This window comes from Oncorhynchus nerka, linkage group LG17 (genome assembly GCF_034236695.1).
Source record: "Oncorhynchus nerka isolate Pitt River linkage group LG17, Oner_Uvic_2.0, whole genome shotgun sequence".
NCBI classification, from domain to species: domain Eukaryota; kingdom Metazoa; phylum Chordata; class Actinopteri; order Salmoniformes; family Salmonidae; genus Oncorhynchus; species Oncorhynchus nerka.
In genome coordinates, this window is record NC_088412.1 from 24,351,514 (window position 1) to 24,374,756 (window position 23,243).

General features: G+C 42.3%; 1 protein-coding gene across 1 annotated transcript in view; it reads right to left on the reverse strand.

The window, feature by feature from the left end:
• LOC115145017 (ral guanine nucleotide dissociation stimulator-like 1) overlaps positions 1-23,243 on the reverse strand; it is a 37,866-nt gene that overhangs the window by 12,124 nt on the left and 2,499 nt on the right. The window contains exons 3-10 of the mRNA XM_065002791.1: positions 8,380-8,560; positions 7,728-8,044; positions 7,533-7,614; positions 7,335-7,424; positions 7,100-7,186; positions 6,847-6,903; positions 6,594-6,751; positions 6,354-6,443 (exon numbers count right to left, since the gene is read on the reverse strand). Coding sequence (XP_064858863.1) covers positions 6,354-6,443; positions 6,594-6,751; positions 6,847-6,903; positions 7,100-7,186; positions 7,335-7,424; positions 7,533-7,614; positions 7,728-8,044; positions 8,380-8,560 — 1,062 coding nt within the window. The remainder of the gene's footprint in view (positions 1-6,353; positions 6,444-6,593; positions 6,752-6,846; positions 6,904-7,099; positions 7,187-7,334; positions 7,425-7,532; positions 7,615-7,727; positions 8,045-8,379; positions 8,561-23,243) is intronic.

The following is a 23,243-nucleotide window of genomic DNA, read 5'->3' on the forward strand; positions in this document are numbered from 1 at the left end:
TGGTTACACTAGTGACCATATCCCCTGTGTTAAATGAGACCTCACCTCCTGGTTACACTAGTGACCATATCCCCTGTGTTAAATGAGGCCTCACCTCCTGGTTACACTAGTGACCATATCCCCTGTGTTAAATGAGGCCTCACCTCCTGGTTACACTAGTGACCATATCCCCTGTGTTAAATGAGGCCTCACCTCCTGGTTACACTAGTGACCATATCCCCTGTGTTAAATGAGGCCTCACCTCCTGGTTACACTAGTGACCATATCCCCTGTGTTAAATGAGGCCTCACCTCCTGGTTACACTAGTGACCATATCCCCTGTGTTAAATGAGGCCTCACCTCCTGGTTACACTAGTGACCATATCCCCTGTGTTAAATGAGGCCTCACCTCCTGGTTACACTAGTGACCATATCCCCTGTGTTAAATGAGGCCTCACCTCCTGGTTACACTAGTGACCATATCCCCTGTGCATCCCCCGCAAAGGAGGAGGTGTTGCTAACATTTACGATAGCAAATTTCAATTGACAAAAAAAACACACAAAAAGACATTTTCGCCTTTTGAGCTTCTAAGTCATGAAATCTATGCGGCCTACCCAATCACTTTTTATAGCTACTGTTTACAGGCCTCCTGGGCCATATACAGCGTTCCTCATTGAGTTCCCTGAATTCCTATCGGACCTTGTAGTCATAGCAGATATTCTCATTTTTGGTGACTTTAATATTCACATGGAAAAGTCCACACCGATTCCAAAAGGCTTTCGGCGCCATCATCGACTCAGTGGGTTTTGTCCAACATGTCTCTGGACCTTCTCACTGCCACAGTCATACTCTGGATCTAGTTTTGTCCCATGGAATAAATGTTGTGGATCTTAATGTTTTTCCTCATAATCCTAGACTATCGGACCACCATTTTATTACATTTGCAATCGCAACAAATAATCTGCTCAGACCCCAACCAAGGAGCATCAAATGTCATGCTATAAATTCTCAGACAACAAAAATTCCTTGATGCCCTTCTAGACTCCTCTGCCTACCCAAGAACGTCAGAGGACAAAAATCAGTTAACCACCTGAGGAACTCAATTTAACCTTGCGCAATACCCTAGATGCAGTTGCACCCCTAAAAACAAGAAACTAGCTCCCTGGTATACAGAAAATACCCGAGCTCTGAAGCAAGCTTCCAGAAAATTGGAACGGAAATGGCGCCACACCAAACTGGAAGTCTTCCGACTAGCTTGGAAAGACAGTGCCGTGCAGTATCGAAGAGCCCTTACTGCTGCTCGATCATCCTATTCTTCCAATTTAATTGAGGGAAATAAGAACAATCCTAAATTTATTTTTGATACTGTCACAAAGCTAACTAAAAAGCAGCATTCCCCAAGTGAGGATGGCTTTCACTTCAGCAGTAATAAATTCATGAACTTCTTTGAGGAAAAGATCATGATTATTAGAAAGCAAATTACAGATTCCTCTTTAAATCTGCGTATTCCTCCAAAGCTCAGTTTTCCTGAGTCTGCACAACTCTGCTAGGACCTAGGATCAAGAGAGACACTCAAGTGTTTAAGTACTATATCTCTTGACACAATGATGAAAATAATCAAGGCCTCTAAACTGTCAAGCTGCATACTGGACCCTATTCCAACTAAACTACTGAAAGAGCTGCTTCCTGTGCTTGGCCCTCGTATGTTGAACATAATAAACGGCTCTCTATCCACCGGATGTTTACCAAACTCACTAAAAGTGGCAGTAATAAAGCCTCTTGAAAAAGCCAAACCTTGACCCAGAAAAAAAAAAAAAAAAACTAAAAACAGGCCTATATCGAATCTTCCATTCCTCTCAAAAATTTTAGAAAAAGCTGTTGCGCAGCAACTCACTGCCTTCCTGAAGACAAACAATATATACGAAATGCTTCAGTCTGGTTTTAGACCCCATCACAGCACTGACACGGCACTTGTGAAGGTGGTAAATGACATTTTAATGGCATCAGACCGGGGCTCTGCATCTGTCCTCGTGCTCCTAGACCTTAGTGCCGCTTTTGATACCATCGATCACCACATTCTTTTGGAGAAATTGGAAACCCAAATTGGTCTATACGGACTAGTTCTGGCCTGGTTTAGATCTTATCTGTCGGAAAGATATCAGTTTGTCTCTGTGAATGGTTTGTCCTCTGACAAATCAACTGTACATTTCAGTGTTCCTCCTTTTAGGACCACTATTTTCACTATATATTTGACCTTTTGGGGATATCATTCGAAAACATAATGTTAACTTTCTCTGCTATGCGGATGACACACAACTGTACATTTCAATGAAACATGGTGAAGCCCCAAAATTTCCCTCGCTAGAAGCCTGTGTTTCAAACATAAGGAAGTGGATGGCTGCAAACTTTCTACTTTTAAACTCTGACAAAACAGAGATGCTTGTTCTAGGTCCCAAGAAACAAAGATCTTCTGTTGAATCTGACAATTAATCTTGATGGTTGTACAGTCGACTCAAATAAAACCGAAGGACCTCGGTGTTACTCTGGACCCTGATCTCTCTTTTGACGAACATATCAAGACTGTTTCAAGGACAGCTTTTTTTCCATCCATAACATTGCAAAAATCAGAAACTTTCTGTCCAAAAATTATGCATAAAAATTAATCCCTGCTTTTGTTACTTCTAGGTTAGACTACTGCAATGCTCTACTTTCCGACTACCCGGATAAAGCACTAAATAAACTTCAGTTAGTGCTAAATACGGCTGCTAGAATCCTGACTAGAACCAAAAAATATGTTCATATTACTCCAGTGCTAGCCTCCCTACACTGGCTTCCTGTTAAGGCAATGGCTGATTTCAAGGTTTTACTGCTAACCTACAAAGCATTACATGGGCTTGCTCCTACCTATCTTTCTGATTTGGTCCTGCCGTACATACCTACACGTACGCTACGGTCACAAGACGCAGGCCTCCTAATTGTCACTAGAATTTCTAAGCAAACAGCTGGAGGCAGGGCTTTCTCCTATAGAGCTACATTTTTATGGAATGGTCTGCCTACCCATAAGAGAGACGCAGACTCTCAATCTTTAAGTCTTTACTGAAGAATCATCTCTTCAGTGGGTCATATGATTGAGTGTAGTCTGGCCCAGGAGTGTGAAGGTGAACGGAAAGGCTCTGGAGCAACGAACCGTCCTTGCTGTCTCTGCCTGTCCGGTTCCCCTCTTTCCACTGGGATTTTCTGCCTCTAACCATATTACAGGGGCTGAGTCACTGGCTTACTGGTGCTCTTCCATGCCGTCCCTAGGAGGGGTGCGTCACTTGAGTGGGTTGAGTCACTGACGTGATCTTCTTGACTGGATTGGCGCCCCCCCTTGGGTTGTGCCGTGGTGGAGATCTTTGTGGGCTATACTCGGCCTTGTCTCAGGATGGTAAGTTGGGGGTTGAAGATATCCCTCTAGTGATGTGGGGGCTGTGCTTTGGTAAAATGGGTGGGGTTATATCCTTCCTGTTTTGCCCTGCCCGGTGGTATCATCGGATGGGGCCACAGTGTCTCCTGACCCCTCCTGTCTCATATTATTATATTATTATTTGACCATGCTGGTCATTTATGAACATTTGAACATCTTGGCCATGTTCTGTTATAATCTCCACCCGGCAGAGCCAGAAGAGGACTGGTTCCTCTCTAGGTTTCGGCCTTTCTAGGGAGTTTTTCCTAGCCACCGTGCTTCTACAGCTGCATTGGGGTTTTAGGCTTGGTTTCTGTACAGCACTTTGATATATCAGCTGATGTAAGAAGGGCTATATAAATCAGTTTGATTTGATTAACTTTTCCAATGATAGTTAAAGGATGCAGTTTCCCATTGAATTAACTACAAAAAAGGTGAAGATGTTTTTAAATTCTAGTGCTGCTCTGCAAACAAGGTTGTTAGCTAGCTAGCTCTGGTCCAACTTTAAACAAATTCTGAAGTTCAAAGACGTTTCAAAGTTATAATTCTGTGGGACGAAGATAATGCATGTCATAAAAAGATGCCCAGCGGCAGGCTTCCTCCATCCGCTCTTGCATCTCACGCCCTACACTGTGACTGGCAGCACTATGATTAAACCATGCCGTTACGGCAAAATACAATTTGCTCTTAACTTCCCGATACAGATAAGAAAAATCAGCCATAGCAAGCTACTCTATCTGCAGTGATTGGTGAAGTAATTTAATGTCAAACTAAATGTTTAAAAAAATATTTACATTTCAGAGGTTAAAAAAGGAACAGAAAAGAACATTAGTCATTTTTTAAAAAATTGTTCTGTTTAGAAAGAAAATATTGTTTTCCAATTTTGGTTCCAACCATATACAAACAGACCCCGTTTCAAAGGAAACAAGCACTCAGTAAGATCAGGTGTGGCCAATTAGGGGGCGCAGCCAATATGCCTGAAGACACTTAAGAGTTTTGTTGATGCTGAGAACGGAACGTGTTTATTTTACCTCCTTTTTTTCTCCCCAAATTTGTGATATCCAATTGCAATCTTGTCTCATCGCTGCAACTCCCCTATACTGAGAACGTTCCAAAGCAAGCAACAATCATGGGGCCCTCCAGGACACCTACACCACCCGATGTCACAGGAAGGCCATAAAGATCATCAAGGACAGCAACCACCCGAACCACTGCCTGTTCACCCCGCTATCATCCAGAAGGCGAGGTCAGTACAGGTGCATCAAAGCTGGGACCAAGAGACTGAAAAATAGCTTCTATCTCAAGGCCATCAGACTGTTAAACAGCCACCACTAACATTGAGTGGCTACTGCCAACACACTGACTCAACTCCAGCCACTTTAATAATGGGAATTGATGGAAATGGATGTAAAATATATATCACTAGCCACTTTAAACAATGCTACTTAATATAATGTTTACATATACATATGAGATGAGTAATGTATACTGTACTCTATATCATATACTGCATCTTTATGTAATACATGTATCACTGGCCACTTTAAACTATACCACTTTGTTTACATACCCTATATTACTCATCTCATATGTATATACTGTACTCGATACCATCTACTGCATCTTGCCTATGCCGTTCTGTACCATCACTCATTCATATATCTTTATGTACATATTCTTTATCCCTTTACACTTGTGTGTATAAGGTAGTAGTTTTGGAATTGTCTCATCATTAGGTTGTTAGGTGAGATTACTCATTGGTTATTACTGCATTGTCAGAACTAGAAGCACAAGCATTTCGCTACACTTGCATTAACATCTGCTAACCATGTGTATGTAACAAATACATTTGATTTGATTTCCAGAAGGTTGTGGGAAGGTGGTATGCAAAATAATCCTAGGACAACCACACTCTCACCAAGCTCTAAGAAACATCTGTTCTCAGGACATTATGTGCTACCTGGGTAAAGCTCCAATATAAAGACAAAGGGTGAACATCCACTCACCATTATACTGCTTTCAAATGTCATGTTTTGTAAACATAATGGAACCATCTTACAGATCATATTTGCACTTTTCCAGAAATAGCCGATGAAATTGCATTGCAGTCGAGCCATAAACCCATGACAACAATATTTCTAAATAAGATTGGGTCAGAAGCACAATATCATAAAATCCCTTCGCTCATTCCATGGCACTGTGCACACGTACTGTAGGCCTAAATGTCTTTACGCGTACCAGTCACACATCTATCTATACAATACACTAGGCTCCTGTCAATTGTATCATTGCCCATGTGCGAAGCAGATTTTAAAAAATCTCTGGTGCTCTTTGAAAATAGGGATGGATAGCCTACTTAAACAAGCGAAATGCAGGTATGTGAATAATGAAAAGGCATGAGGGCAAAAACCTCCAACATATTTCGAAGCACTATGTAGACCATTTAAAACCCATTTATTCATAGGCTACTTTTGATCCAGCTTCATGGCTGGATAGGCTACACTTCCACTCTCAAAATCAATGCCATTATCAACTGCGTTAACCACAACCTGCTTTTTTTGAGTCTTAAAAACATCCCATTAGCGCTGCATGAAATTGTCACTTTGGGGTTGTTTTTAGGACACAACTTAAATATTGCCACCCCTCCCAGCTCAGTGAGCTGATTTTAGACAGATAAATTGACAAACCTGCCATTAGAGCTGGAAAATGCCAGTGCTCCAGTTAACGTTACAAAATTGCAAACTAACAAGAGTTTGACACTTAAGCCTCCTCAGCATCAGACGGAAATAGAGACCAATAAGGCTACGGTTCCAAATCTGATTGTAGTCAACAGAATTTGATCATGTCTATTATTTCAGGTTAGATTTATTTTAAATCCCAATGTTACGTACAGTACACATCATGTTAAGTCCTCCAGTGTGTACTTACTGGCTAAGTCTCTTGACAATGCCCTTGCAAAGTTTGCATAAAGTCTTACTTCTGTCTCCCACTCCTTCAATGTCACAAGACATGGCATGGCTGCAGAAGACAGAGAATAATCATGATATCACTACTACCAGTCCACTTATCCCGAGTGGGAGTCAAACAATCAGAAAGAGATGGAGCAGAGAGGATAGAGGGAGTAAGAGCTGATGTAGAGAGAGTGTGAATGTTTACTGACGCTTGTACCTCTCCTCCTCTCTGTGTTGAGGCTGGCACTTGAACCAGCGCAGGAAGGCAGCGTCAGCAATAAGACAGTAGCTGTTACACGCAGACTGCAGCAGCTTGATCCGAGCTATCACCTCAAACTCCCGCAGAGTCAGAGAGAGATCAAGGTCACAGTCAATTTATTTAACTAGGCAAGTCAGTTAAGAACAAATTCTTAATGTAAAAAGCTGACTACTAACAATGACCTTTCACCCTTTACCTAATTAGTGGGTTAGAACGGGTTAAAAATGACACTCACCCTTCGCATCTTCTCAAAGTTGATTAGCCCCCCCTGCAGAGAACACAAAGAGGAGTGTGAAAGACTGAACAATGATACCACACTGTGCTGGCTAGACAAACAGTGGTGGTAGACTAAAAACTGTCAAACACTTTCCTCAAATACTCATGCTCTATATGCAAACAGCGGCCACAACACACAGGAGAATTCTGCAACCAAACAGAATGAGTAGGATGATAGTAAGGTTCACCTCTACTAGGTCTGACCGGGCCGTATCTAACATGGTCAGGTCTGTCAGGAAGGTGCCCAGGTAAGGTATCGTCCCCTGCATGGCACCCTGGGAGGAAAGACAGAGCAATGGTTCAAAATCATACCGATACATCAGCAGGCACAGCCAAGCTTATCTCACTTTTGACTCCTCTCCTTAAAATGTAAACAAACAGGGCCTTGAACACAAACTGCCAGTGGCTTGCTTCATCTCTCACCATTTCATTTTTCCTCTGGAATCGTTTGTGAGTGTGTTTCTGGTGCTCCTTAGCACAGCCTACCTGATTGTCAAACTTAGAGGTGCCCTCCTGTAGGGGAAAAAGTAGATGTGTAACTATCAAATCACTACTACATTCAATCACTACACCAAAAACCAAACCCTCTCATATGATGGTATTAAAAGAGCAGAGTCTCACCCTCATCAGCAGCTCTTTGCTGGTCAGGTAGAGTTTGTGATGTAAGATGTCTGATAGCTCCCCAAATGAAGACATGCTGTCTCTGGGGAATTACATAGAGAAAGACTAGAACTAATTGGGAATGCATAGGAACTCCTCCACATGAGTTGTGACTAATCAGTTCATATGCATTCAGGTTGTGAAAGAAAGACTCACTTGGGCACCCAGGACCAGGCCCTCTTCAGTCTGTAGAGTGGGTTGGACTGCAGTGCAGACACAATGGCACGGAGAGAGGAGAAGTTCTTAAGCACGCGACACTCCTGAGCGATGTCTATCCAGCGCTTGATGACCCGTGCCCTGAGAAGCGGGCGGATCTGTTGTCGGTGCAGTATGGTGCTGACCACACACGCTGCCACAGCGTTGAACTGGGTGATGGTGGCACGGATGGTGGGAGCACTGTGCTTGTTCTGTTTCTTATCCCGCTGGGACCAGATGGAGCCCAGGCAGTGGTGAGGAATCACCTTCTTGAACAACTAGAAACAGACACAATTTGACTATTAGTATTAAAACAATGTATACTTATCCTGCATTGTTCCAATCCCACCAGTAACAGTCTCCTCAGCCTCTCAATATAGAGCAGTAGTGTTCTTCAACCATGGTTCTGGAGAGCCACAGTTTATACACACTTTGTCCCAGCTCAACACTTACACATACGTGACTTCATCAAAATCATGTTGATTATTGATCCAGGTGTTATAGCACTATGACTGGGACAAAAGCCTGCACTCACTAGGTCCCATCAGGACCAGCTGTTGTCAGCTCCTGCTATACACTCTAGCCACCATGGGCCCCCAGCCCAGAACCAGACGTACTTGTCTAGCAGCTGCAGCACGGTGTGCGTGCTGGCGGAGGTGCGGTATGTGGACAGGAAGATGCTGGTGTAGGCAAGCTTATCGTCCCTGAATGCCATCAGTTGGGTCTGCACCAGCCGCTCCAATGTTCCTTCCCGGATCTTTACAGCTGGTTTCCTTTCTTTCACAACCCTCCACCTGCAACGGGACAAAATGTAAAAAACCAGGGATAGGTGTTGAGACAACAACACCCTATATTTAATTCTAAGCCGATTTGGGAGAGAGAACTTGCTGCTACAACAAGAAACACTCCAATCTGATTGTAATCACGGAACAGAGCGCCCCTCATTGAGCCTGTCCTCTGGCTCAAAGAGGGAGGCAAAGAGGACAGCAGACTCTGTCCAACTTACCAGCTCTTTACTATCAGTCAGCACTGCTCTCTGGCAAATATCTAGCCACTGGAAATGTACTGACTGCCGAGTAGCAAAAATATACATTCACACTGTATTTGCATAGAATCTCTAGTTGGATGGCACTCTGAGAAGTGCCACAACAGTAAAAAAAAGCACCAGTGTGGCTCACCGTTTACATCATCTTGCTTTCCACTAAACAAATAAGATTACAAGTCAACAGAAAACAAACCACCACACAGACAATAGCTAGGTTTCCATCCAACTTTCATGCAAATATTCTAAAATCCACATACATTTTCCCACCAGACATGTTTCCGTCAAATGTACTTGTTGCAGATTAAAAGCTGTGCACGATGACGCAGTGCACATAAAAATAACCAGCTAAAAGGGTTTCAATCACATTTTCAACTCTACAGTCAAAAACAATGTTGGGTCATGTACTCACTCGGGTCATGGCAGGTACACGCTAGCCAACAGCTTGCAGATAATGGCCTACATGTGATTATTATGGACATTTTTATTTGTCAAACTGCAGCCGAGCATTGATCATCATGTCACCAGAATAAGACCCTCAATATTTATTGTAAAGGAGCAACAAGCTCATCACCTTGCACTTTCACCACCCTGTGAAGTTCGTAATTTGTCATCTGTAGCATAATAAACTGCATGGTTTCTGGAGTCGTAGTGGGAGGACCACACACAGCGTCATCACTTGACTCTTGGAAAGTTCACAAATGTGTTGTTTCCATCAGGCCAGTCGTGACATTTTTTAACCAATGTTTACTTTACTCGCATACAAACAAAAAAAGGTTGGACAGAAACCTGGTTAGAGTCTTGCTTTCACTGGCTTAATCATATACATAACTCCCACTCAGGACCTGGATAATGCTTGAATGTTCTGAGCACAAATTGCTTCGCCTTGCTTGTGGTAGGCTGGATGAAAGTTTCATCATCCAATTATTTCAGAGCTACAGAAGTGCAAGTTTCACCATTGCACAGATTGTGGTGATACATTGGCACGATAATTATTAGAATATGGCAAATATTAGTAAATTCTTGCATTCTAGCCATGCCTGCCAGCCTACCTGAGACATGAAACCAATAGGTTGGAGGGGATAATGGCTGTTGCCAATTTATTAAATGCACAATTAGCCTAAATGGGTAATGGAAAGACTTCAACCACCTACATTTTTATTCGACATTCCAGGTCTTTGCAAATCACTTTTTTTTTTTTTATAGCTGTGACGTCATTACATCCAGCTGTTAATATACAGTTACAGTTCAATGGAAATGCACCGCAGCAGGCAATTGTTGCCTCAATGTTCTATGCAAACACTCTACATGTCGGGAAAAAAAAGTCTGGTTTATTTTCTCATCCATAGACTATTTAGCTGCAAGACAATAACACAGCAAGTCAAATAAACAAAACCTTTTTGGGCGAACTCAGTTGGTCTCAATTTACTGTTGAGAATTAGAATAGAATACACAAGGTGTACTTTCAAATTTTGGTTGCGCAACAGCAGTCACTCAATTAGCCCATGTCAGCAAAACATTTCTAGATTGGTAAATTCGTCTAGCGGCCAGCTATCTAAACTTGTAGTGAGTGTAGTCGAAAAACCGACCAGGGTGGGCCCCATTGATAATCAGTTATATTGAAAACCGAAAACATTTTCCTCTTATCCTATGCCAAAATGTTTAGAATTGTTGAAAATGAACTGTAAAACTGCTAATTTCTCTCCGCCCCATGGCAAAACGCGCCGAATTGCAGGAAAAAAACGAACTTCCACTTGTTATATTCACTGTCATGAGGGGGGGGGGGGGGGGGGAGTAAATGTTTTGATCGCATTTTGGGTACACAGACCCACGAACCACAGCAGGCCCCTCATGAGTTCAGATGTTTTTGTGGTCCCCACTGCTAAAGTTGCCCCTCCCTGGTCTAGAGGGTGTATTAACGAGTGTCGAATTTGATCAACAATTTTACTAATTTGCTACCCACGTGAGGCTTATTTAATCGAAAATAATTTTGATAATGGTTAGGTTTTACGAATCCACCGATACGTTTTGGCAACTTTGAAAAAAACACTATCAGAGATGTGCCAGTTCACACGAGTATGTGGTCACTAATTGGCTAGAATGGCCCCAATTGATCTCGCCTCCCTTCCATCTTTTGATTATTTATTTATTTCAATTTTTAGAACAGTAACTCGACTAGCTTGTCAATATAATAAAATATTTTAACTCAATGTTATAATGTACCCCTCTATTCCATTATCTGTTACATTCCCAAGCCTAATAGCCCATCAACCTCCAGCCTCTAAAGATGACTCTTAAAACGCAAAATAGTCTGCAGCACAGAAAAAGAAAAAAAAACTTTTTTACCATCTTAATTTTTCAGGTGAATCTCATGACCAGCGCTTTATGATCCGAGGACTGCATCAGAATATGGTAAATCTACCCTGGGCAGAAATATTTCAAGTCCCCAGCCACATGGTCCTGCTCTGTAAAATATTTTCTCCTCCACTACACACACACACAATCTGTCACAAATCTGTCTGCATTGTCCCCACTTGGTTTCAAATCTTCTTGTTCTCCTTCTGTGGATTTTATATGGCGGTTGGCAACCAACGTTAAGGCGCATTACTGCCACCAACTGTACTGGAGTGTGGATCATTGTCAAGGAAGGCAGAGAGGAAGGGGAGCGGGAGGGATATCTCGGCCAACAATGTCTTCTCCAGCAGGCGGCATTTTTTTCGCTCACCAAGCTTGAAGTTTTTGTGCGAAGTTTATTTGGTCAAATATACGTTTTGTAATGCTTAGGTTGTTATGAGTATACCGATTTATAAGTAGGACAAGTGACGTCCCAGCAACTGTGATAAAAAAAACGCACTTTTTATCGGAGTTGTGCCAGTTAGTTCTATAGGGAATCCTTGGGACATCCCTAACCTTAACCCTTACAGGTACCTTAACCATTTTACATTTCAACATCTATAGAGCCCCACAGTGCTGGTGTCATAATACCCATAAAACCTAATGGTCAAACGGAAATGGTTTGTCGTTTTTTTCCCCCATTCATTTTTTCCCATAGGGAATTTTAGAAACAATTAAAATAAGGGCTGTTTCATGTAGGCTTACCCTGGTGGAAAAACGATTGGAACCATTTCTGTTTGACCTCTAGGTATTATGACACCTCCACTGTGGGGCTCTATAGAAGTTGAAACAAAAATGGTTAAGGTACCATTTGGGTAGGGGTTAAGGTTAGGGACATCCCAAAGTTTCTGTATAGCCAGCATAAACTAGTAGCTAGCTGGGAAGGGCTTTTGACGACTGACTGAACTGAATCCATTAGTCTCCACTCGACTCTCAGCTGTGTGACATTCATCATTAATTTGGGCACCAGGCATGGCCATATAACCTCTCCTGAAGCACACGGTAAGAATAGTGACATTTGTTTTTGCTTCTGTTTTGATGTTAAGTTTATGGAACTGTCATAAATAAGGCACTGTGACAAATGGTGACGTAAATGTGCACAATACAGTATGTACTGCATTAAAATACAGAAAGTTGCCAAATATTTTTCAGTTTTGTAATGAAGTCATTTTTTGTTATTGTCCTGCTATACCAACCATAGCAAGCTAAAGTAGGACAGCAGGAGTAGCTAAAGTGGGACACTCTTATTTATAGGATTTTCCTATGGAGGAAAGGGATCCAGTTTATATTAGGGACCCCTGTACTTAGGTTAGGCAGGGCTCTGGTTCTTATGATACTGTAGTACTGTAATTTGAGTGAATTCAGAAAAAGTGGGACACTTTTTGCATTTCTGTTTTCTGTAAACCCTCTTCAGACATCTATCCAACATATTAGCCCAACACATAATACATTTCTGAAATCCTCAGATGTTTCATAATCACACAAAATGTAATTGTCATTGGGGTACAATAATAATGGTGTCCCAGTCTACCAATTGCGAACTGACAATATGGTTTTGACTCAATATACACAAATGGGTGTGTCATGTCTCCTGTGAATATGAGGCATGATTTTTTTTCAGTTAGGAAACATCTTGAAGATTTCAGAAATGTATCATGTGTTGGGCTAATATGTTGGAAAGATGTTGAAAGAGGTTACAGAAGACAGAAACGCAAAATGTGTCCCACTATTTCCGAATCCACCCTACACAATTAAATACTGGGTCACCTGAAGATTTATTCAGCATCTCATTTAAGCTTTTCTCTTCAACACCATTATTCCTTAAATGTACACTGAGCAAAAATAAACACAACATGCAACAATTTCCAAAATTTGACAGAGACAGTCAGGAAATCAGTCGATTGAAATAAATTCATTAGGCCCTAGTCTATGGATTTCACATGACTGTGAATACAGATATGCATCTGTTGGTCACAGATACCTTAACAAAAGGTATGGATCAGAAACCAGTCCGTATCTGGTGTGACCACCATTTATCTCATGCAGTGCAACACATTTCCTTTGCAAAGTTGATCAGGCTGTTGATTGTGGCCTGTGGAATGTTGTCCATTCCTCTTCAATGGCTGTGCGAAGTTTCTGGATATTGGTGGGAATACGCTGTCGTACACATCGATCCAGAACATCCCAAACGTGCTCAATGGGAGACATGTCTGGTGAGTATGCAGGCCATGGAAGAACTGGGAAATGTTCAACTTCTAGGAATTGTGTACTGATCCTTGCGACATGAGCAAGTGAATTTATCATCCTGAAACGTGACGTAATGGCGGTGGATGAATGCCACGAAAATAGGCCTCAGGATCTCGTCACGGCATCTTTGTACATTTAAATTGCCATTGATAAAATGCAATTGTGTTCGTTGTCCGTAGCTAATGCCTGCCCATACCATAACCTGACCACCACCATGGGCTCTCTTCACAATGTTGACATAACCAAACCTTATATGATGTCTGCCATCTGCCCGGTACAGTTGAAACCGGGATTCATATGCTGGAGAAGTGTGTTCTTCATGGGTCAGTGGCCATCGAAGGTGAGCATTTGCCCACTGAAGTCGGTTACGATGCCGAACTGGAGTCAGGTCAAGACTCGGTGAGGACAAAGATTACGCAGATGAGATTCCCTGAGACTGTTTCTGACAGTTTGTGCACAAATTCTTTGGCTGTTCAAACCCAGTTTCATCAACTGTCCAGGTGGCTGGTCTCCGATGATATCACAGGTGAAGAAGCCAGATGTGGAAGTCCTGGCGTGGTTACACGTGGTCTGTGGTTGTGAGGCCGATTTGACGTACTGGCAAATTCTCTAAAATGACGTTTGGAGGCAGCTTATGGTAAAGAAATTAACTTTCAATTCTCTGGCAACAGATCTGGTGGACATTCCTGCAGTCAGCATGCCCATTACACACTCCCCCAAATTGAGACATTTGTGGGGATGTTGTCTGATAAAACTGCACCTTTTAGAGTGGCCTTTTGTCCCAAGCACAAGGTGCACCTGTTTAATGATCATGTTGTTTAATCAGCTTCTTGATATGCCACACCTGTCAGGTGGATGGATTATCTTGGTAAGAATAAATGCTCACTAACAAGGATGTAAAAAAAAATTGTGCACAGAATGAGAAATAAGCTTTTTGTGCATATGGAACATTTCTGGGTTTTATTTCAGCTCATGAAACACGGGACCAGCACTTTACATGTTGTGTTTTATCGTTTTTTTTCTCCAGTGTAATAACAATCTCTCCCTTTCCCTCCCATATTGCTGGCACTGAAATAGAATGTGTTCCATTGTCTCCACCTACCAATTTCCATGTACTGTTGAGCGTTGTGTGGCCCAGTCACAGCCATGTGATTACACTTTCCTACCTCCTCTCTCAAACCGAGGACCTCCCCGCCCCCACCTTTTCCTGGATATTATACAGGCGTCTTCCCTTTCCCACCCTGTTCCACACCTCTTGCCATTTGTTTTTAACCACTGTTTATTAACCCTTTGGCTTCTGCTTGACTAATAATTCCATTTCAACATTAGGATGTTTGAGAGCCTGCTCGGTGAGAACATCCACCTCCTTATTCATCTCTACTCCCACATGAGCTAGTACCCATCTGTCCCACCCTATACAAGACCTGCACAATCTCATACAATACATCTTGTCTGCTTTTAGACACAAATGAATTTAAGCTCATCAGTGCTGCACAGGAGTCAGAGCAGATGACTACCATGTCTGGCCTCACCTCCTCCATCCACTCAACAGTCAAGAGTATGGCCAGCAACTCCATTGCTCTTTTTGTCACTGCCACCTTAAACTCAGGAACACTAAAAGCTGCAACTGCCGTCCCTGTTTTAGGGTTCTTAGAGCCATCTGTGAATATATTCAAGCAAGCATTGTACTGTGTTAATTGTTCACTTACAAAATGTACTTGATCTACTCCTTCCTCTCAAGCAACCCTAAGTCTGTCATTAGCTGAGGGAGGAACCAATGTGGGATAGCAGGAAAAACCACAGAGGGGCTGAACTCCTTCCCAAACAGCCCCATCTCTCTCGCATTGTCATTGCCTATCCTCAGTCTCAAATCTTCCCCCTTCTCTTAGCTCCCTTCTGCCTCTTCATGTGTTGCTGTTGAATGGCTGAGCTCTGCCCAGTGCACTGCAGTCGTGGTCCTCCACCATAACTCCTCCTCTTTCCACTTTCTTTTTTCAGGGAGAAAATGAAAGATAGAATCTGACATGTATTATAACGTGTACGCTGGGAAGCAAGTACAGGGAGCGCAAATGTAATAATAAATAGTACAAAAAGCATACAGACATGAAACCGAGTCAATAACACCTGAGGAAAGAACCAAGGGGAGTGACAGATATAGTACAAAGGGATTCATGAAATTGACAGAAAAGAAGACAGTGACAGACCATTCAATGTCCAAAGTATACTAAGATTAACAGTCCAATGTGATTGTGTACAGTAATGATGGTCGAGGAGAGACGGAAAGCAGAGAGAGAGAGATCCACCTTCACAGGGAAATGTGACCTGTAGTTCTGCTGAGCTCTGTTTATACCTCCAATGTCAGTCTGTGTGGTTGTGGTGATTTAAGGAAACGGGAGGATAAGGAAGGGGTTTGTTGAGCGGGAAATCAAAGCCTCATTTCTTGCTCCCACCAACAATTCTGCTGCACAGTCACATGTAGCTAGCAGTGACCGCTGGTAACACACTGTTGCTTTCTCTGACCACCCCTGACCTGCTGAGTGGCCACTCATGCATTCAGGCAACCTGCATCACTGCTTCACAGTTTATCAGCCATGAAGCTGGAACAGGACCCATGGTTGTGTGTACATGTGATGTGCTATTAGTGTGTGCTTATTACAGTGAGGTAGACAAATAACAGTTTATTATCCATGTCACTTTTAAGGTTTGCATGAGAGATGCAAGCATGGATGTCTATACCTATTGTATCCCTGAATCTTTTTAATGTGGAATTTACCTAAACATTGTTGATATGGTGTTGGAAAATGTAGGTCTGTGTATGTTTGACCAATACAACTATTAGTAGGTCTGTGGCTCAGTATTAAAGGGCAATTCCACAATAACAGAATGATATTGAGACTCATATTTTTCATTTTAAAATGTATGTCAAACAAAAATCAATGATTGCAAAGTTAAACAAACCATACAACTCTATGCACAAGGATGACTTACATTTTTACAAAAACACATTTACTTGAGGAACAGTGCAAGTGCAAAGTTTGTTCACAGAATGACGGCACAAACGGCATAAACCGTGATTCTATTACCAAACTTTGCATCAGCACTGTGTGTTTTTGTGGCATATTATAAGCTAGTTTTGGCACTGACACACCAAACAATGAGTGTGTTTGTGTTAGAGGCACTCTGAATCCTGTTTGTGTTATTGTTTATCAGAGATGGCACACTCTCTTAACCTATATTCTCTATTGGAATTACACAGGTACATGTATTATTGCATTTTTGTTTATTATTTTGTTTATTTTATCCTGTTATTGGTTACAGGATAAAAAAATGCTCCAGTTGAACATTTTAATAGACTACAGTTACATAACTGCCTGTTATGCATTTATGTCCACTAGTACTGCTCCCTTGGCTTGTGAAGTGTTGTTTTAATGTGCCCTATTATCTCTCTCTCTCCCACCCTCCTCTCCCCTTCTTAAAGATCAGTTATGAAACTAGGCGAGTCATAAAATAAAGCTGTGTTTGAACTCAGTTTTCACATGGCAGCGTTATTAACCTGCAAAACACCCGTCTCAATGTTAACAGTGAAGAGGCAACTCCGGGATGCTGGCCTTCTAGGCAGAGTTGCAAAGAAAAAGCCGTATCTCAGACTGGCCAATGACAAGAAAAGATTAAGATGGGCAAAAGAACACAGAAACTGGACAGAGGAACTCTGCCTAGAAGGCCAGCATCCCGGAGTCACCTGGTGTTTTGTAAGTCAACATTTTGAGATGGTAGCTCATACAAATATAATGTATTTGTTTTCCTATTTGTAACATTGTGTGGTGATTTTCAAAGGTGGCAGGCCCCAGAGTGATGGGGGGGAAATTGTCTTCCTGGGGCCCAGAGTTTTTCCTGCTCTGGTAGGCTAATCTAACCAGGCAAATAAGCTGTAAAATTTTTTTTTTTTTTAAATCAGGTCCGATGCTTTAAAAACAAACTCCTGGAAAAACTACTGGCCCTAGGGAAGATAAAAACATTACTTTGTTCCTCTTTTCAACGCTTTTGACAATGAAAAGAAAGAAGCTTGTACAGAATATTCCAAAACATGCATCCTGTTTGCAATAAGGCCACCAAAGTAAATTAACTTTATGTCCTGAATACAAAGTGTTACATTTGGGACAAATCCAACAAATCCACATCATTGAATACCACTCTTCAAATTTTCAAGCTTGGTGGTGGCTGCATCATGTTATGGGTATGCTTGTCATCGACAAGGAGTATGAAGTTTTTTTAGGATAAAAAGAAACAGAATAGAGCTAAGCCCAGGCAAAATCCTAGAGGAAAACCTTGTTCAGTCTGCTTTCCAACAGACACTGGGAGACAAATTCAATAACCTAAAACACAAGGCCAAATATACACTGGAGTTGCTTACCAAGAAGACATTGAATGTTCCTGAGTGACCTAGTTACAGTCCTGACTTAAATCGGCATAAAAATCTATGGTAAGACTTCAAAATGGCTGTCTAGCCATGATCAACAACCAACTTGACAGAGCTTTAAGAATTCTTTAAAGAATAATGTGCAAATGTTTTACAATCCGGGTGTCAAAAGATCTTCGAGACTTACACAGAAAGACTGAGCTGTAATCTCTGCCAAAGGTGATTCTAACACGTATTGACTATTTATGTAAATTTGATATTTCTGTATTTCATTTTCAATAAATTTTCAAAAATTTCTAAACACATTTTCACTTCGTCATTATGCAGTATTGTGCGAAGATGGGGTGAAAAAATATATATTTTATCAAATTTTCAATCAGGGTGTAACACAACAAAATGTGGAATAAATCAAGGGGTATAAATGGTTTTTGAAGGCACTGTATGAGTATTTTATTTTTAAGTTGTGGGAATGTGTTCCATATAAAACAGCTCAACATCTCAACTCCCCAGTGAATTAACATTATACCTACGTTTTCAGTAGAAATGTGCTTTTACCACATGTACCCTAATGATTTGCATGATACTGAAAGAAATGATGCATGGTTTGTTGTAAGGTAGACCTACTGTAATATTATATTCGTATTAGCGGGGTAATCATACATAAAAGTGTATGGACATATTATGTAAATAGAAATGTATTCCCGATAACTCTATTCAGTGACAATAAGCCCTTAGGATCTGTGTTTGAATGGCCCTGTGATGTAGCCCTATGGGCTATGGGTGATGGGCGACAGGTTCAACGTGCAGGTCAGACAGAGAGTTGTAAGGCTGAGGTGTCCCTGTTCCATGTCATGAGGGTCTAAGGCTGCGTTTACACAGGGAGATCAATTCTGATATTTTTCACACTACTTGGTCTTTTGACCAATCACATCACATCAAGACAGATAGAGCTGCTTCTTGACACCTGGAAGATGATACTGTGCTCTGTTCTCCCACTCTCAGTGGCTTGTATTCATGACCAGCGAGCATCCCTTGATTAAAAAAGTATAAAATAATAGCCAATCAGCCTTGAGCTAAACTGAGCGAGCTCAACTGTGAATGGTGCTGGTGCACCAAAAAAAGGGAAGCCAGTTTGGATTTGGCATCACACCTATCACATTGAGAGCGTACATCATTGACAGAAGAAACTTGAATTGTTGCACTTTGTTGTGTTGTCCTCTGGTGGCTGGCTAGTTAGCTAGCTAAAATGGTCCCTTTCCTAAATGAGCCATGGATGGAGATAGAGATTTGGACTTGTAGTTTTACTTAATTCTCCGTACTGGCCAATGATTATAATGGTGATTCTGATCCAACCATTAATTCATACATTTTTGTGCGCCTGGCCTGAGAGGTTTGAAGTTCAATATGTAGCTAGATGTACAAGGCTAATTTTAACTAGCTGACGTTAACCATGAATGGAAGTTAGGCTAGCGAGCAAGCATTTTAGCCAGGTAGCCTTGGACAACAAAAAATAAAAGCGTGTACTGTATGACAGAGTGATAGACCGTTTCATCAACATGAAAGAGAGAAGGACGGCATTGGTGTTTCTCTACAAGTAGGGTGCGTCAACATGTTTTTTCGTCATGCACAAACGCACGCACACAGAAATCAGAACCATGGACAGCCACATCATATTTAGCTTACGTTGATTGGACTAAATTGTTTTTGGTATATTTTAGTTGTCACTTTATTGGACTAAGCAGAAATGATTTGAAGATGTTCAATTTTAAATGGAATAGTGGAGGCAGCTCCTGTTTTTTTTGCGACTTGTGGTAACTCTCCGTGGTTCTAAATCAATAGTTGTTCAATTGTCTTAAATGTGGGAATCATTAACTGGCTTGACCATGCTGTAGGTCATGTAACTGTCTGTTACATACAATATGCTTTGTGGACTCACCTGACAGAGGTTGCTCTCTGGTTTTGTAAAGAAACAAAGGTCTGGTGGAATTTATTCTGCACTGTGTCTACTTATTCTCTTGGCCTTTAGGCCATTATATCACGATCGCAAGGCATATGGACAGATCATAGAGCAAACAACGCAATAGGTTAGGTTATTATATGGCTTTTTTTTGGCTTCCATAGTGATTTTACCCACACACCGCTAGTGCCTGTGATATCAGAGCACTTTGGTTATAAAGCGCATAGGTCAATAACCTAGAATAGAGGCAATGTTCAGCACAGCCCAATGACTGGTAACAAACCCACCGGGCCTTTCGATAGTGGGTCGTTGAACTATCTGAAGCAATAGCAGATCAAGAGAGTAAATCTACAACGATGATGTGGTTTCCAAGGAAAAACAGAAAAGCTGACCAAGCACCCCTCCTTCCCATTTTGTCTTATATTCTTGCGATTTCTTGTGAGGTTAAACTGTTTCCTTTCTAGCTCACTTTTCATTTCTTGGCACTGCAGTCATGTGTCAGTACGCTGTGTCAATGGATGTGGGTCATTACGACACAAAGGAGAACTGAGTGTGTCTGTCAAAACACTGTCATTTAACAAACTCCCATAGCTACAACCCATGGAAGGAAACTGACACTCAATAGTCATTCATAGAAATGTGTTTCTGTGTTGACCTAAAAGTACGGAATAATGGTGACTACTATGCCAAGCTTTTTTAAATCAAACAGGGAGGGGAGTGACGGGGCTGATATTCCAGGTGGGCAGTGCAGGGGGGTGTACAGGACAGTTATTCATATGCATGGTCAGCACTAGTGCAATCTGGCATGTCAGCATCTCACCCACTTGCAGTCAGAACCCTCCAGCCATAAAGTGTTTGCATATTTAGTGTGTCTATTTGAAGGTATTACGGTCTAGCACTATTTAATGTAGACTGGAGTCACATTTGGAGCGATCAGTGGTTATATGGATCTGTGCGTGTGTATCTATGCAGTATTAGGGTGGTACAGTAATTGTGAGAGTAATAGGAGGCCAGACAGGTAGACCCGCACATCTTAATTAGGGCTTATAGGCAGGGGGGCAGGGGTGAGGATGGAGGTCTATGGGGATACCCCAAATCACCGTAATGTCTATAAGACATTAGACATAGTTGTATGAGTCATCATTAAAACACAGCCCAGAATTGAGGATTTTTTCCCTTGTTTTGGTGCCGAGGGCAGCTGAAGACTATTGACCCCCAGATGAACACCGTGGAACACTCTGGATCAGCCTTTAATATTACCTCTCTGAAAGCTTTGGATATCAGTTCCCTTTAGGCACAGATCTAGGAGAAGCTATGTTAGAGGAAATGTAAAACTGACCTCCGCATGTAAGAGCCTTGTCATCCTACTCTTATAGGCAGTTCTAGGATCAGTTTGTATAACCCATGGTGTATCGTTGCCTGTGTGCTCCGCAAGATTACTGTGAGACAATGCGACCCCAGCCCGGTGGTCGTCCAGAGGGGAGGAGCTCTGAGTGTCTTAGTGGGGTTTACTGACAGGGGTGATGTTATTCCTCTGGAGCCTGGCCGGCTATATGAATCACTGTGCTATATGAATCACTGTGCTGCTGAGGCCAGGAGGCCACTGGTAGAGCCTCACATAGGGCTCTGGGAACAGTAGATCAGAGACCAGGCTGAGACGGGCTGTTGAGACAGGAGAGAGGAGAGGAAGGGGCAGAGAGAAGGGGCAAGGCAAGAGAGAGGAGAGAAACACAGGAGGAAGGGGAGAAGATAAGAGTGAGGAGAAACACAATCCATGGGGATAGAGGGGAGAAAAGAGAGATAAAAGAGCATGTAGCAGTAAGGGTAGAGTACAGGAAGAAGAGCGAGGAAAGGAACAGGTGGGGGAGAAAGGGGGAATGCAAAAAAAGTGGAGCGGGGAGTAACACATGAGGAAGAAAGGGGAGAGGGGTGGAACACATGAGGAAGAAAGGGGAGAGGGGTGGAACACATGAGGAAGAAAGGGGAGAGGGGTGGAACACATGAGGAAGAAAGGGTAGAGGGCTGGAACACATGAGGAAGAAAGGGGAGAGGGGTGGAACACATGAGGAAGAAAGGGGAGAGGGGTGGAACACATGAGGAAGAAAGGGGAGAGGGGTGGAACACATGAGGAAGAAAGGGGAGAGGGGTGGAACACATGAGGAAGAAAGGGGAGAGGGGTGGAACACATGAGGAAGAAAGGGGAGAGGGGTGGAACACATGAGGAAGAAAGGGGAGAGGGGTGGAACAGGGGAGAAACATGGAGGTAGAGGGGGGAAGCTGTAATCTACATGATTGAACAGTCACAGAGATTCCGCCTGTTAGTAGGCACTGACATTTACATTGTGCTCTTTGATTTCTTAGCTCTTAGGTTTTATGAAGCTATGACCGATTATAACCCAAAGTCATACAAACAAGCAACTCCTCTGGCATTATTGCACCTGCACATTACATTGGAAAACCCAGTGCTGACTCTGGAGAAATTCACCATTTTACATACACACTGCCCCCTACTGGACACTGGACAGTGTGGTAAAAACACAAACAAACATGCACACACACTAATCTGCATGCGCAGACAACATAATTCACACACAGACAGATACAGCATGACACCCGGCCCACCTACACACAGGCACAAAGTGTTCCGGACCCAACGTAGTCACATTAATGACAGTAGTAGTGGGAGTAAAGACATCAGGAAGTGATCACTCCCTGTGTCTCTCAGACAGACAGACAGACAGACAGACAGACAGAGACAAACAAACAAACATTGGATGCTGAGAGGTACTTCCTAGTACTGCTTGCTATGCAATGATGCAATGACAGAGTTGCCACTGGTTTACTGTGAGACAATGCGACCCCAGCCCGTTGGCTCTCTGGCTCTAACTGGTGCCAATGCTTTAATAGTGAGGATGAATCTTCTTTGTTTGCTCATGTCAAGTTTAAGGAAGGCACTCAGTGCTATTCTTTCCATCCAGTCCAAAATATAATTATTCTTCCTAAGTCGCACTGAGAAATCTTCTGATGATTCATTGTTTTGGGCTTCTTCTCTTCTTAGAGGGCTTCTCTATGAGCTCCTGACCGTGCTGTGAACTCTCTATGACGCATACACACAGAGACAGAGCGAGAGAGCTCTGATAACACCCACTAAGCGGCCAATTCTCCAACAGTACAGTAGACTTTCTCTAACAGTGACCTCTTGATCCTCTTCACTTGAGCAGAGCAGCTTCAAACCATCCCACACGGTCTGGCACCATACGGTAATAAAACTCCATCTTTGCTCAAATGCATGTAATGCCTGACAATATTCCAAAAATGCATGGCTGTGACATCTAGTCTACAGGGTGGCCAAAGTGGTTCCTAATTCAGCTTCTTAAATGACTCTTTAGATATTGATCAATGGAAGATCCTTTTTTTGGC